At 35.7% G+C, this 16,341-nt stretch overlaps 1 protein-coding gene across 7 annotated transcripts in view; it reads left to right on the forward strand.

Annotated features, from left to right (window-relative positions):
• Positions 1 to 16,341, forward strand: part of Pign (phosphatidylinositol glycan anchor biosynthesis class N) — a 129,155-nt gene that overhangs the window by 50,535 nt on the left and 62,279 nt on the right. For all 7 annotated transcript variants that reach the window (XM_074069687.1, XM_074069686.1, XM_074069691.1 and 4 more), the window contains 6 exons: positions 3,281 to 3,359; positions 4,653 to 4,835; positions 11,123 to 11,262; positions 13,055 to 13,154; positions 13,258 to 13,350; positions 14,915 to 15,006. In XM_074069687.1, coding sequence (XP_073925788.1) covers positions 3,281 to 3,359; positions 4,653 to 4,835; positions 11,123 to 11,262; positions 13,055 to 13,154; positions 13,258 to 13,350; positions 14,915 to 15,006 — 687 coding nt within the window. The remainder of the gene's footprint in view (positions 1 to 3,280; positions 3,360 to 4,652; positions 4,836 to 11,122; positions 11,263 to 13,054; positions 13,155 to 13,257; positions 13,351 to 14,914; positions 15,007 to 16,341) is intronic.

A 16,341-nucleotide genomic window follows, 5' to 3' on the forward strand; every position in this document is an offset into this window, starting at 1 on the left:
TTTAGCTATTCTGGTGGTTGATTAATGGTATTTCATTTTGAGTTTTTAAAAACACCTTATTGAAGTATATAGCATAAATATAGAAAAGTGCAGAAATCATGAGTTTCTGTGTCTGTCAGCTGTTCCTTGACAAAATATCTGAGATAAACAATTTAAGGGCGGAAGGATTTGTTTTAGCTCATACTTTCAGAGGCTTTAGTCCATGATTTCTTGGCCCTATCACTGTGGGCCTCTGGCAAGGTAAAGTATCATGATGGGGAGGAAGTGGTGAAACAAAGCTGCTACCTCTGGCCAGAAAGGGGGAGGGGGAGGCAGGGAAGTAAGGAGAGGAAGAAGGAGGAAGAGGAGGAAGCGGGGAAGAAGAGGAGGAGAACAACGACAACAAAATATGCCCTTCAAAGGCACAGTCCCTGAGCTCATTCTGCTATATGAGTATATAGTGACTTTACATTGATAAAGTTAGCATCCTCATGATCCAATCATTTCCCAATAGAGCAACCAACTGGGGACCAAACCTTCAACACATGAGCCTTCTGGGAGAACACTTCATATCAAAACTGAAATAATAAGATTATTGCCTAATGAAGTTTTACAAAATGAATACGTCTGTGTAACAGGAACAATCCTATCATTTGTGAGTTTGTTTTTATTGTCTTTTTTCAATAGGTCCTACTTCTTAAGTCTGATCATTTATAAATGAATACATTAAAAGTTTTAGAAGCTTTGGATTATCTCATTTTTCTCCAAAGAGGTTTTACATTGTCCTTGGACAGGTACAAAGAGTTATGGCTGACGAGAGGCTATGTTGCAATTTTAAGTTCCCATTGACTTCTAGTTTGTTGCATTGTAGCCTCACAGAGATTTCTTTCTTATAAATGTTCCCTTTCTCACTCTTTGTGTGTGTGTGTGTGTGGCTATTGGGAGTTGAAATCAGGGCCTTGTACTTACTAAGTAGGTACTCTACCACTTGAGCTATGCTGCCAGCTCTTTCTTGATGTGGTTTTTTTTGAGATAGCGTTTCGCTTTATGTGCCTGCACATAAAGCCCGTGACTTTATGTCTATGTAGCTGAGATGATGGGAGCATGCCACAGCCCCAGCCATTGTCATTCTCTTATTTTTTTTCTGTTGCTTTAGGTCTACAGTATTTTGATAGCATTTTTAAGCTTTAAACAGGGTCTCACTGGGTAGGTCAGACTGGTCTGGAACTCTCAGCTCTCCTGCTTCAGCCTCCAAACTGCTAGGATTACTGTGCTGGGGTTACAGGTGTACACCACTATGCCCAGCTCTTTGAAAGCATTTTAATCAGTTCAGATTTATTGATTCATTTAATGTGCTTAGCACTTTGCAAAGTATTATTATACAAGTTAATGGAAGTATAAGACATTATCTTGGCCCATATTGAGGTTAAAATTTAATTTCAGGGGAATAAAGTGATCATGATATCACACTAAAGTATTAATGGTGTGACGTGAAACTTACAGTGGACCACAAAGGAAAGCCAAGAGGGGAAGATTGTTATGAGCAAGAACTCAAATGTGAATACAAGATAGGTGGAAAATGAAAGAATGTAGCCATTATATAGGGTGTACATTTGGGATCATAGGAAATTACATGGATAGGAAAGGGTCATCAGTAGTTTGGGAAGGGTAAGAGTGATGAGGTAGATAGTAAGAGGTCCTTATCAGTTGTAAGGAAGTTGGAAGGTGCAATCAGTATTTTAGGAAGCTAAGTGGATTAGAGCAAGGGGAAGGAGCACAACTTGAAGGCTTTTATTTGGAAAATTCAACTTAGATATAGTCCTACAATAACAAAAATACTCTTTGGTACAGTAATTCTGTTTCTAAGACTAAGAAGAATATTTCAAAATGTTTGTTGTCTAAAGTGATAAGAGAATTGAATCAAGGCAACATCTTGAAGTAACTTTTTTCTCTTTCTAGTGTTATTGCCTCCTGGCACCTTTTCCTTTCAAATCCAAGAAAGTTCAGTGAGGGAGAATCTTCTGAAACACAAAACCCAGTGATTAGGTTCCCCTGAGTTGGAAGATATGGAAGCTCTTAGAATCAGCACGGATTCTTAATGTCTTCTGTAAAACTCTAAGAGAGTTCATAGATAGACTTCTAGGGTTTGGAATTTTTTGAAATACATACAATTTTGTGAAAATAAATATAAGATTTTGGATTATGTGCATTTTCTAGAGAAAAGTCTCAGATCCTCATGTCTTTGTCCCCTTTCCCCAATTAGTAATCTTTTCTTAACAGATTTACTTTCTTCAACTCTCCTTAGAGACTTGGAACTAAGCAGAAAAGACAACATTATGTTGAGCCAAACAGAATTGTCGTACTTACTGTAATAGTCTTTGACATATCAAAACATTAGTTTTGTGTGATTCACCCTAATACACGTTTACATAACTTTTCATGCATTTTTAAAATATAAAGATATTCACTTTACAAATGTAATTTTAGTTAAACAGTATTCGTTCATATTCATGTTTAAATGGACTTCCTTATTTCATTAAGGTAACTGAATTCTGGTTACATTTCTTCAGTTTCTACATTCCATAAAGTTAATGCTTTTAGATGTATACAATTTCAGATTATGCTGTATTTCTTAGTATTTCTCTGAAAAGTACAGTACAAGAAGGGTGAGTAGATTCAAATTATTCACTAACTTCCATTGTTGGTTCACCTCTGCTTGGAGCTCTTTGATAATGAGAATTCTTAGGCCCTGTTTGAATGTGGGATAAAAAGTGCCTTGACGGATTTACCCTGCCTTTCATGTCTTCCATGAGCACAGGAAGGGTTAGTAGTGGAACTCAGCCATAAGGTCAGACATCCATTAATTACCTTGATTTACCCAGAATTTCTTTGACAGAGTCTTACTTTTCTTCACAATGATGGTGAATATGTAACTTTCCTAATTGTAGTTTGACACTTGAAACTTTGATCAGGCTGGGCATGTAGCCCAGCAGAAGAGCACTTACATAGCACGCCCAAGGCCTTAAGTTCAATCCACAGTGCCATTAAAAAATTGTGGGCTTTTTTTAATGGCAATAGGGAAATTTGGGTTAAGAAAACTTACCTCTAAGGTTCTAAGAAGAGTTCAGATAGCCAGCAGCAATACAATTTAGCTTGGATTTCTTTCTTTCATTTTGATTATTATTTTTGTTTTGTTTTCTCACTTTTCACTAGCGTTTTTTCAAATAAGAATAAAACACAAGAAAAAATGTAATTGAAATGAGGAAACACTTTCAGCCTATGTTTTTGTTTTCTTTTGTAGGTTTCTCTCTGATTCTGAACAGCTGAACATTTTAAGAAAAGCAAGATCTTATATAAAACAGGGAAAATTTGATGAAGTAGTAAGTATACTGGCTTTGTGGACTTAAATAGCTGGTTATCATTCTGGAGTCAGGGAGGGGTGAGGTATGTTGGGAAACCAGGCAGCTTTCCTAAAGCACCGCTTAATCTGCAGACATGCTTCTTTTTCTGGGTTAACATTAGAAATGAATTTTATTGCCATTTTATAAAATGAGAAAATAAATTTCAAGATGCTATCACCCTGTTATGTTTAATACTTTAAAACACATTTGCCATTTTCGCCATCAGAAATGTAATGATCCAGATCAAAGCTTTGACTCTTCCAAACTGCTACTCCACTGTGGTTTTCATTATTTACTTATTTATTTGCTTATTATATTTATAATTTATTATTGTTATTTGGAGATTGAGCCCAGGGCCTGATGTATGATAGGCAAACATTCTACCACTTGAACCATACTTTCAGTCCATTTGCTTTTAGTTTTTTTTTTTCCAGTAGGATCTCACATTAGCTTTGCCTGACTTGGCCTCCAACCATAATCTTCCTACCTCTGCCTCCCTAGTAGCTGGGATTACAGGTTTGAAAAAACATGTCTGGTTTGGCTTTTGAGATAGGGACTTGCTAACTTTTGCCTGGGTTGGCCTTGAGCTATGATCCTCCCACCTCTGTCTCCCGAGTAGTTGGTTAATTTTATTTTGAGACCGAGTCTCGTTGAGTTGCCCAGGCTGGTCTCAACTTTGTCATCCACCAGCCTCCGCCTTCTGAGTAGCTAGGGTTATACTTATGTGCCATCACAGGCACCTAAGAATTCTACTTTCTTTCTCTAAACTGGTAATTCATGCACTTCTAATGCTTGTTTTTGTTGTGGTTTTAAAATGCTGAGCTTGTCCTCTCTAGTCTTCTTAGCTGTTTTAGTGATGTTTTAGAATACATTTGAGTAATCAGATATAAGAAAGTGAAAAATTATATGTAGTTACATACACAAAGACACACAGGCAGCTTTTTAGAATGTATGTGAAGAACCTTTGTTTCTTTTATATGTCATCTGATGATCATTTCTACAAAATGAATTATTTTAACACTACATATGTCATAAATAGTATGAAAATGCCCTTTCTTATCAAGATTAAAAATTCATTTTATTCTAGAATTTTTCTCACATTTTGCAAGAAAATCCTCAGACAATTAAAATCTGTTCTTAAAACCCTCATCCACAGTAATGCTGTAATATATGACAATGATTGGCTGGTAGAAGCTGTAAAATTTTCCTTTTTTTGAAATTTAGGTTTTGTATTCTTTCTATGTCCAAGTTACATTGTATTTTTCTCCATAGGTTTCCCTTTGCGAGGAGCTAATTGATCTTGCATTGAAAGGACTGTCCTATTATCACACTTATGACAGGTTCTTTCTGGGCATCAACGTTGTTATTGGTTTTGTGGGATGGACATCTTACGTTTCTTTGTTAATCATCAAGTCTCATTCAAACCTTACAAGAGATGTTACCAAGGAAGTTAAGGTAGGTTCAGAGAACATAGTAAAAAGATTCGGATGATGGTATAAAAATCATGAGGACAAGGAAATTTAATTAAATCATATGTAGTGAGTTCATAGGATAGTCACTGTGTTAAGTTAGCTCTTATGTGTCTTTCATTTGCTTTCGTTGTATTGGGTCTTTTTTCTGTTTCTTTAGTTGGTAAGAAGATAGACTGACTCAATTGACTCTGCAACTTAACAGGATAATAGAGACGTGTATAAATCATATACTCCTATAATCTTGATGTTGATTTTCTGTTCTTTTTAATAATTATTTAATATGTTATAAGTATTCTATATATTTCTACAGGTAATTAGAAGACTACTTCAAAACAATACATTTAACTTTATCTGATACTAAGTTTAAAAGCTGGAAAATGATAAAAAAAATCACTTGCTTAAAATGTTTCTTTTTAAATGGTGTGTATTCTGGAATTATTCTTCTTTCAACTTTATGAAATTTCTCAAAATACAAATTTCTGGAACTTTTTACTTATCCTTATTGTTTTTATTTACTGGTGTGCTATGCATTCCTAGTTTACTATGCTTTCAATGAAAAAAATGTAAAGTCTCTTTAAATGGAAAATATAACAGTACATATGTGGCTCTGCTGCATTAAGAGACTTTGGTCTTTTAAGATATATTGCTGACTATCATTTACCAAGGAGAATAGGTTACTTCAATTTCCCTTGCTTCATTCTCTCTACTGATTGTGACCATGTCCAAATCCTCTAAAAAGTAGTATATTCTGGTGGCTTATTGCTAGTAATAATACTCTATAAACATTTCTAGTAGTAACTTTTCCAGTTTTATATTTTATTTTTCTAAAATGGAGGGAAGAACATTAGGGTTTAATTCAGTTTTTTGTAGTGCCTTACTGTATCTTAAATAATCTCCACCCAAGTGATTTTAATTATTTAAATATATTTGAAGTTGGCTGTAATAGGAATAATTTCATACTCAGGTAGTGACAGAGAAGTGACTGTTTTAGAAATGGGTATATCTAGGTATCTACTGAATACTTGAGATACAGTCCTAACGGTACTGGAAGTAAGCATTGTGATTTCTGTTTACAAAGATGACACTGAAGCTCTGAGGGTGATTAACTAACTTGGTAAAGGCCACTTAGTGAGAATGGGGAACTGAATCCAGAGCAGTCTTGTACTAAAGATTGCCTTTTCTTTCCTTTTTCCTTCCTTCCTTCCTTTCTTTTTGGGAGTTTGAACTCAGGGCCTTGGATTTATTAGGCAGGCTGTCTACAAATTGAGCCACTCCACTAACTGTTCTTTAATTTTTATCTTGATGTTCAGGTTATTGAGAAAGGATATGATGTTTTTAGACTGATATGTCAATAAGATTTCATAGCTGATAGTTCTTTTTATTCATTTATCTGATACAACAGTCAGTATGTAGAGTGCAATGCTAGGTTCTATTATATAGGCTATACAGAGAAATATGAGATTCAGATTTTACCCTCAGGGATCTTAGATAAATAAAGTAGGTAAGAGATGTACATACATAACCAACTTACTAGATACTGGTCACTGTGTCTGCACTATACTATTAAAGACAATCTTAATATATAATTATATATATATGTATATATATATATGTGCTTGAGGTGGTACAAAGACTATCATATTTTTTTTTTGGTGGGACTAAGGTTTGAACTCAGGACCTCATACTTGCTAGGCGGGTGCTCTACCACTTGAGCCACTCTGCAAGCCCTAAGACTATCATATTTTAAATAAAGTAGAACTCAGCTGGGCATGGTGGAGCATGCTACTTGGGAGGTAGATGTAGGAGGATTTTAAGTTTAAGGCCAGTTTGGGCAAAATTAGCATGACCCTATCTCAAAAACAAAATACAAACAAAAGAGCTAAGAGTATGGATCAAGTGGTAGCACACTTGCCTGGCATGCATGAAGTCCTGGGTTCACGCTCCAGTCCAATAAATAAATAAATATATAAAAGTGGAACTCACCATAAGTAGGTTGATAACAGGAAAAAGTAAGTTTTGCTGGAAGTTTAACATTTAGACTTAAATGGTAGGATGAGAATTAAAGATGTTATATGATACAAAGGCAGAACTGGGAAAAGATTCTATTAGGTTCAGATAGTCATTTTTCTTGAGCTCCATTGTTTCAGGAGTGTCCTGGGTACTTTACAGATGTTTTTATTTTGTTTTGTTTTTGGTAAGACTGGGGTTTGAACTTTGGGCTTTACACGTGCAAAGCAGGTGCTATATGGCTTGAGCCATGCCGTCAGTCCATTTTACTTTGGTTACTTTGGAGATGGAGTCTTGTGAACTGTTTCCCCAGGCTGGCCTCAAACTGTGATCCTCCCAATCTCAGCCTCTCAAGTAGCTAGGATTACAGGTGTGAACTATTGTCACCATCTGTACAGATGTTAATCAGTTTGTTAAACACTACTTGGTGGCTATGATTCTCATAGTATGGATGGGACAATTTAGGCTCAAAGAGATTACGTGTTTTCTTCAAGAACACACAGGTTTTAAATGACAGAGTTGTATTTTCTAATACTTAATTTTTGCTTTCTATACCATGCTGCCTTCAAGAAGGGTGGGGGAGTGGCTCAAATATAGAGCACCTGCCTAGCATGTATGAGGCCCTGAGTTCAAACTCCAGTACCACAAAAAAAAAAAAAAACAAAGGAAAAGAAAGAAGATAAATTTGGGTGGAATGGAATGTGTGAGGTTTGTTCAAGAGACTGTTAGGAGATAATACTGCTAGTATAGATTAGGCCAAAGTAATCAAAGGCCTCGAATGCTGGGTGATAGCATTCAGACATTAGTGAAAAGTTGATATATCAGTTAATGCCCAATGAGAAAAGCAGTACCAGTAGGAGATAAATAGTAAGAGATTTAGTGTGAGAAGTTATGTTGTGCAATCTTGAGGGCTTCTTAGGCAAGTCCTAAAGCCAAGGTCAGGACAGGACAGGTAGGTTGGAACATGGAGACAGGAATTGAAGCACTCAGCAGGTGTAATTTCTTCAGAGAACCTTCAGTTCTATTCCTAAAGCCTTTCAACCAATTGAATTAGACCTACACAGGCAATTGACGATAAGCTCCCATTCTTAAAGCTAACTAAATATGACCAAAGCAGGACATATGCCTGTATGGAAATGTCACAATGAAACCCATTAATATTTATGATTAATGTGTTATTAATTATAATAATAAAATATTGAAAAATAGTTACCTGATTATGATTTAATCACCTCTAGAAGATACTTTTCATATCACTGCCTAGATTTGTAGCTACATAATTGGAGACAATAGCCAGTCAAGTTGGCACATAAAACTGACCATTACAGTCAAGATCATTTAAAGTATTTTGGATCCTTTGGTACTGTTTGTAAAAACATTCTGATTCCTCTTTGGTTTATAGTCTTGGAAGTAACACATCTCAACAGTTCCGTAGGAAGAGTAACATGCTAGTCTGTAGCATTAACTGAAGAGAGGTATAGAGAGCAGTTAGAAGGTAAGATAGTTGCAACTGTGCACATATTGAAATGTGGTTGTTGCAGCTGGAGTGTAGGGAGGCTTCTCAGAGGTTATTGCCAAAGGTGGATTGAGGAAGGAGAGAAAGAGAGAGGATGGCAGTGTGTGTCCAGTGAGGAGAGTGAGTGGTCTCTGGGAAGAGCTACACATGCCAGAGCATCTGCCGTGGGGAATGAGAGATGAATTTGCAACAAATATTATTCTCCATTGCCAGATGAGGAAACAGAGCTTCAAATGATGTAGTCAAATTGACAAGCAAATAGAATGTCAGTGTCGGAATTACATATCGTTCTGACTTCATGGCTTACACCACTTCTACATGCTAGTGTCCTCAAGAGCCTAGAGGTCATTTTTGTTAATTACTGTGACAGGCCAGTTTATTGACTGGTTCTTTCCTTGAAATGTAATTCTTCATAGCTTCTCTTACCTGAATTCTATATTAAATTTTGATGTGCTCCTGGCTTCTCCTTTGCTCTTGCTAGTTATGATGTCTTTTGCTTTGCAACTAAATATTATGATGTCTCCTGCCTACTCTATTGGTCTCCCTTTCACCTTGTAAAATCCCAAAATATCAACCCCTTAAATGAAGTCTAATTATCTCCACATGTATATTTTAAACTCCTTGAAGGCCAGCAGCTAATACAGAGGATAGCACTGAGTGTGTGACTTAGTAAATGCTTGTTGGATGAAGGAGTGTTCGTGAGGCATGGTTTGTTACCATCGTTTTTTTTTTTTTCTTGGTCGGGGGCAGGGTATCAATTCTGAATGAAGTGGAAAATGTCCCCCCTCTTACTTAAAATACTTTCAATTTTACCACTTTAGTAGGAATAGCTAAACCTAATTCTTTTTATGACCTGGTTTCATATAAGGAGATGTCATTTCTAATGTGTATTGCTGTATGTTATCAAAGGATTAGTTAATTCTCCATATTGTATTGACACTAGAAAAATCAAGATTTTTATCGGATACTCTTATATACTTCATTTCTCATTATTTTACTGTTCCCCATATGATATAAGCCAGTCCTCAACTTTTAAAATTAATAGCTGCCTTAGCTACTTTCAGCTTTAGAAACCCCATCTGTCTACATCTGTTTTAGTTTTGCCCTTTCTTCCCGCATCCTTTTGCTATGGGACCCCATTACTGCTCTGATACCTGTGTTTCCAGTACTATGCACTGATAGGTTTTTATGATGATTGCTGGGACCAATGCAAGGAAGAATTTTTTTAAAGTAATAATAGTACTCATAACTTGTTAAGCAGTGGTAAGATTCCAGGCATTTTGTGAAGCTCTTTATAAAATCTCATTTAGCATTACCAACTTTGATAAATAGGTATGAATTATTATTCCCATTTCATAGATGAGTAAAACCAAGTCTGAGAAAAGTTTTACATTTTGTTCATGATTTGTTTTTTTATTTTGCTGGGGGTACATTGTGGCATTTACAAAAGATCATATATAATATATCATAGTTGAAGTCACCCCTTCCATCATTCTCCTTTATCCCTCCTCCCCCCCATTCCTGGAATAGTTTCAACAGGTCTCATTTTTCTATTTACATATGTGTGTTTACAGTATGTGCACCATATTGATTCTCCTATACCCTCTCCCCACATCCTTCCTTCTCTCACTAGTACCAACCCCCCACCATAGACTGTTCATGATTTATATAGTGAGAAAATATGAGAGCCAGGATATGAATTCTAATCCATTCAGCTCCAAACTCCTAATTACAATGCTATGTTTTAGTCCCCTTTTAACAATTATGTGCTAATTCATCCTGTTTCTTCCTTTCTGATATTTTATGCCAATAGAGAAAAACAATAAAAGGGGGGGAAAAATCTGTTCCTTTTCTTCCCTAAATTCTACTTTGGAAAGAAGTTGTTAATTCTCACTTTATTTAGGTGGCTAACAAAGCAAGGGAAAGCCGAAAGAAAACATGGAATGAAAGCAAAAGAACCACATTGCCTTTCCATTCCTCTTCTTCCCCCCACCCACCTCTTTCTTCTTTCCATGTATGTTTAACCTCTTCTGGAATCCCTTATACTTTATACCCTTTTCTAACTCCTGCTTTATTGCCTTAGACTCATGTTCTTAGACTCAACTTCTCCATGATCATGTCTGTTTCCCAGTCACTGGAATGTCTGTCCCTGATTCTTCTACCAGTGTACCTGGCCCATTGTCTTTGGGCCTGCTTAGTCCATGGAGTCTATAACTAGTGTTAGACTGAGGAACTCCCTTGCTGGCAGGTGGTGGGAAGAGTAAATATGACTGACTAAACCTACTGTGGTTGGGCAATGGACCAAAGACACTGTGGGTAGCATGTCAAGTTAGAGCTTGACTGGATAGAAACATTGTTCCAAATGAAGATTAAGTCCCATAGTTTATTATGGATTAAATACGCTTTTGTAAATTAGCCAAAGAACTCAGTCAAGATTTGAAAAAGTGTTTTTAAGAGGAAATATGTTTAGAGCGCTGAACAAATTACTTGCAAACAAACTGTAAGACCATAATCACTTTTGAGTTCAGAATTGCTTAATTGCAACAATTCCCGGCTATCCAACTTTTTCTTCTGTTATATGCTCCTCAAATGGTAGATTTTTCTTCTTGAATACAACCCTTTGATTAATCATCTAGTTGTAGAACCACTGAAAGAAAGTAATGTTTTCTTCACTTTATAAAATCTGTTTTAACAACCTATCAATTAGCATGATTTGGAAGTGTTTCAATGTTTTGTTTGATTTTCAGAAACCAAGCTGTCTGCTGCTGTGTAGTTTTGGAGCTATTGGCATTTTAGTAGCAGTTTTTCTGCTGATTCAAGCCTGTCCCTGGACTTATTATGTATATTGTTTGCTGCCGGTGCCAATATGGTATGCAGTTCTAAGACAGTAAGTAATGCATCTTGAAAAAGAAAAAAAAAAAGTAATGCATCTTGCTCCTTGTTTCTTACTTCATTAACAATTAAGTATATGTTTACATTCAGTAGATTTCTGTAGCATAAGTCAGCGAAGGCATTTATAATACTCTCAACTCTTCAAACCCTCTCCCTTTATTTATAACTGTAAGAATGTTGCATATTAAATACCCTTTTTGTTTTATCTTTTCCTTTTAACTTCCCTTTGCCTCGAGGTAGTAGTGACCTTATTCCCTTCTTTGTGTATCTTTTATAAGAAAAATTTGGAATGGCTGGATGCAGTGACTCACACAAGTAATCTTTTTACCTTGGTTGTTTTTGAGGTAGGGTTTCATGTGTATACCCAAATGCCCAGGCTGTCTTGAACCTCAGTCCTCCTGTTTTTGCTTCCTGCTTCATTGGGATGACAGGTGTGCACCACCATGCTTTTATTGGTTGAGGTATAGTCTCAAGAAGTTTGTTCCCAGATAGGTCTCAACTTGAGATCCTCCTAATTCCTGCCTTCCAAGTAACTAGGATTACAGGCATAAACCACCATGCTCAGCTTAGTTTTAAAATTTTTTAAAAGGTTTTATCCTTGCAGAAAATTCTTTTCTACTACAGAACCTCACATGAAATATTAAATATCCTAGTTATTAAAATAACGTATTTCAATTTTAAGGGAAGATAGGGTTTTGAAAGTATGTTATATTCCATCTTTATCATTTTGATAAAATATATAGAAAATAAAACATAAAGATTCTGTTTTCTTCTAGAAGAAAGTCTTCAAATGTTTATACAGAATCCTCTCTTGTTCCTGTTTTGCTTATTCATTCTTGAAAACGAATCATTCTTCTCTTAACTGGTATTAGCTTTTTTTTTCCTACATGGTACCTTGCAAGTTTGATAACATTCTACAGCCACTGTTTTCAATCAGAAAAAGGTCATAAACCAAATGATACTGACCTTTTATAATTACCTACTTAATGCGCTACAAATGCTAAAGTTTTTCTTCCCAGTGATGAAATGTGAAAAGCACTCAAGTATGTAATACATTTTTGGTGGTTATAAATTTGCAATTACAATTAGTATACAATTAATGGCATCTTAAATTGGGTTTGGAAAAGGTTATTTAGTTCAGTTAAAAAGTGCAATTGAGCCTGGCCTGGTAGCTCATGCCTCTAATCTCAGCACTTGGGAGAGGGAGTCAGGAGTAATTCAAGGCCAGTCTGGGCAACTTAGGGAGACCCTGTCTCAAAATGACATTTTGTAAAAAGCAACAACAACAACAAAAACTGGGAATGTAGTTCATTGATAGGGGCACTTGCCTGGCTACATACAAAGCCCTGGGTTCAATCCCCTGTATTTCATTAAAATGGCTGAAATTTTAATATAAGTTTACCTATGTGAGTTTAATTTATTTTCAGTTTTTATACATTTGGGTTCTTTGTATTTTATTTCTGATATTGTATTTTTAATTGTATGTACCTATGTTTAAACAAGACTCATTTGTCATTAATGTTTATAAAAACTGAGCAAACTCTTGCAGTCATTTTCAAATTAAGTCAGAAATGACATTTTGTACATTTTTCTTAAAGTATGTACAACAAAAACATCACAATTAAAAGCCATTGAAATAAATGTGTTGGTATTTATCTTAGTTTTTAAATAATCTAAGAATCGAAAAATCCTTAAGTTTTAGCTTCTTACAAATTTTTTTTTTACTATATATGACTAACTTTTAAATAGAGTATAAGAAATCTTTTATAAATAATTTCTTAAAACAGATTTCAAGTTATTCAAGACGTTGTTGCATCACTGTTAACTTTTCCTCTGAGCCGTTTTGTTGGGTTCTTGCTGGTCTTTACCTTGGGAATTGAAGTATTAGTAAGTAATTTAACAGATTGTAACATTGTTATATTTCTTTCATGTATTAATAATTAATTTTAAATGACCTCACTTTTCATTATTCTTTGAAATGCATTACTAGGTTCTCAGTTTCTTCTACCGCTGTATGCTTACAGCTGGACTTATTGCCTTTGCTGGGTGGCCATTTCTTACTCAGCTATGGACTCAAGCAAAGGTATAATTACTCATTATTTTGTTCTGATATATGTATAATTCAAGGAATTGTTTATTTTTAGACAAAGGGGTAGAATGAATCCTTATGTAAAGAGCCTGGTTCTTTTGACAGAAGGACTGACATCAGCTTTAGGTTTCAGTGATCCACTTAGATGTCATACCAAAATGAGCCAGTTTTGTGGTAGCGGAAATGCTATAGAAGCAGAGCTGATTTGTACTCTGAAGCATTTCTTTAGCCTCAGATTTCTAGAAGATGGTGAAGGCAAAGAACTGCCCAGAGCAGCACAGTGGCTTAGAGGACCATATTCTGAACTTGAGCCAGAGGAGTTGATTTCCTTATGGCCCTGAGCATTCAATTTTTTTTCTAGAGAAGTATAATATATTCATGGCATATTTTTTAAAATATGATTACTATTGATTTTCTTTGTTTAACTAGGCAAGGAATTATAGTGTACTTCCACAAAGACTACTCTGGGATTTTTTTGGGGGGCAGGGTATGGGTAGAATTAAAACAGGGTGTTGCTATGTATAGCCCAGTCTGGGCTTGAACTCCCAGTCCTTCTGCCCCAGTATCCCAAATGCCTGGATTGCAGATATGCTCCATCATGCCTGGCTATACAAAAACTATTCTTTATGTAAATTATTTTATTTTGGCAGTACCAAAGTCTGTGTATAAGATTTTGTATTTGCTAGGCAAGAGCTTTACCACTTGAGCCACATCCCAGCCCTTTTCGCTTTTTTTAAGTTATTTTTCAGATGGGGTTTTGATTTTTCCTGTGCTAGCCTTGGACCATGATCTTCCTACCTATGGCCTCAGGTGGCTGGAATGACAGGCACATGCCACCATGCTTGGTTTATTGGTTGAGGAGGGGTTTCACTAACTTTTTGCCCAGCCTGGCCTCAAACTGAGAGCCTCCTGATTTCTGCATCCCGAATAGGTAAATTAACAGGTGTGAGCCACTGTGCCCAACCACAGACTACTCTTTATGTTTTTATTTTTTTATACTTTTTGATAGAGATAACAGAAGGATAGAAATGTCTTCTTTCTAGCCTATGAGAACTTACAAATACTCCAATTAATGTGATCATTTTGTCTCAATCTAATGAGAAAAGTATTTTTCTTATTTCCCTTCTGTATTCAATCGAAATAGTTTTCTTATAGTTATCATTATCAATATATGGTATAACATGAACTAAATGATGCTTTTGTTTTGAATATCAGACCTAAGTTTAAATCCCAGTTGTTTCATTTACTAGTTGTAGATCTGATACTACTTATATTTTAGCTTGTCTAAGCTGTCTGAACTAGTTTTCTCAGCTAAAACGTGAATAATAAAACTTGCATTTTGAGGTGGCTAAAAATTAAATGAGATTATGCTTATGTTGTATCCCATATACCATTTACTGTTTTGTAATACAGGTCCTTAACACATAGTAACTATATCACTTACTAAACAGCTGTATGGTTTTGTATTGTCCTTAGTTTCAGTCATGTAATCCATGAAACACTGAAAACAGGGTTCTGTAACATATTTGTCTAAGATTTTTTTTTTTCTGAATTTCAGATTACCTCCCTGAGTTGGACCTTCTTCTCTTTGCTTCTGGCCATGTTTCCACTGATGCCTGTTGTAGGTCGAGAGCCAGACATCTCTCTAGTGTATGAGCAATATTTTCTTTCCTTGTCAACATAAGTTTTTCCTCAGTCAGCACTATGAAACTTTAACTAATCTTGATTATGAGTTTAAAATCACATGAACAAACTGGCAGTTTATGTTCTGGGAATCATTAAATCTCCCTGGAGATGTTACCAGGGCTTCACAATAATGAAATTGTGCCCAAAATAGTGTAAAATGTGCACCCCCCCCCAAGTCTAGGTTTTCTTTCTTTTGCATATTGAGGAATCAGTAAAAATTTATATTTATGTAAAAAAAAGTTCTGTTGCCAAAAAAAAAGGTCTCTTTCTTTGCCTTTGAGCCTGTCCACACTAAAATGTCTTCATAAATGAAAGTTTCTCCTATTCTAATTGACATCTCTTTATCAATTAGAAACTCTTTATCTTGATAATTTTTCCATGTGAGAAAATTCTTCTGTATGGGCAGGTGGTGTGGCTCAAGTGGTAGAGTGCCTGCCTAGCAAGAGTTTATAACAAGAGCTCAAAACCCCGGTACTGCCAAAAAATTCTGTACATCTTACCTAAATTCCCCATTCTGCTGGTATATTTCTCAATATGACACAGATAAATGTGTAAAATAATTGGTTATCTTTGCTTTTAACTACACTACTTTTTTGTCTTTTCTTGGTGGTACTGGGGATTGAATTCAGGGCTTTGTGTATGTGAGGCAGGTGCCTGAGCTGGCCTGGAATCATGATCCTCCTGATCTCAGTCTTCTGCATAACTTGGATTGACAGGCACATACCACCACACCCAGATGTTGGTTGAGATGGGGGTCTCACTAACTCTCTGCCAGGGCTGATCTCCTACCTCAGTCCTCCTGATCTCAGCCTTCTGAGTAGCTAGGCGTGAGCCACTGGTGCCCAGCTGTTTTAACTACACCTTTAAATTGTTGCTAAGTAACCTTACAGCTGTGTGTATATGCCTGGGTGTGCTTGGTGAGCTAAACAGTCATTATTTCATTTAGCATTTCCTTTCTTATTTTTTTAATCATATAACCATCTTTGTTACTTTTTCTGTAAGCATTTTGAAAACATTTTAAACTAACCTTTAGTAGATAAGGATATATATAGATATATATGTATTTAACAGGAGGATGGTTAACTAAATATTTTAAGTATTTGCTAATTTAAGAGATTCTATACATTGTCCACAAGAACCAATATGAAATATATAAGAAATTATCCCAGTAAGTCTGTTTCTTAGCAGAGCCCAACAGTTGTATTGAATTCTAAGATCATACTGTCTAAGCTGTACTATATTAGAGCTAATATTACTAAGTCAAAACCTTTTGCAACTGTCCTAGTAGATGAAAAAAAT

The sequence above is a fragment of the Castor canadensis genome, chromosome 4 (genome assembly GCF_047511655.1).
Source record: "Castor canadensis chromosome 4, mCasCan1.hap1v2, whole genome shotgun sequence".
NCBI lineage: Eukaryota > Metazoa > Chordata > Mammalia > Rodentia > Castoridae > Castor > Castor canadensis.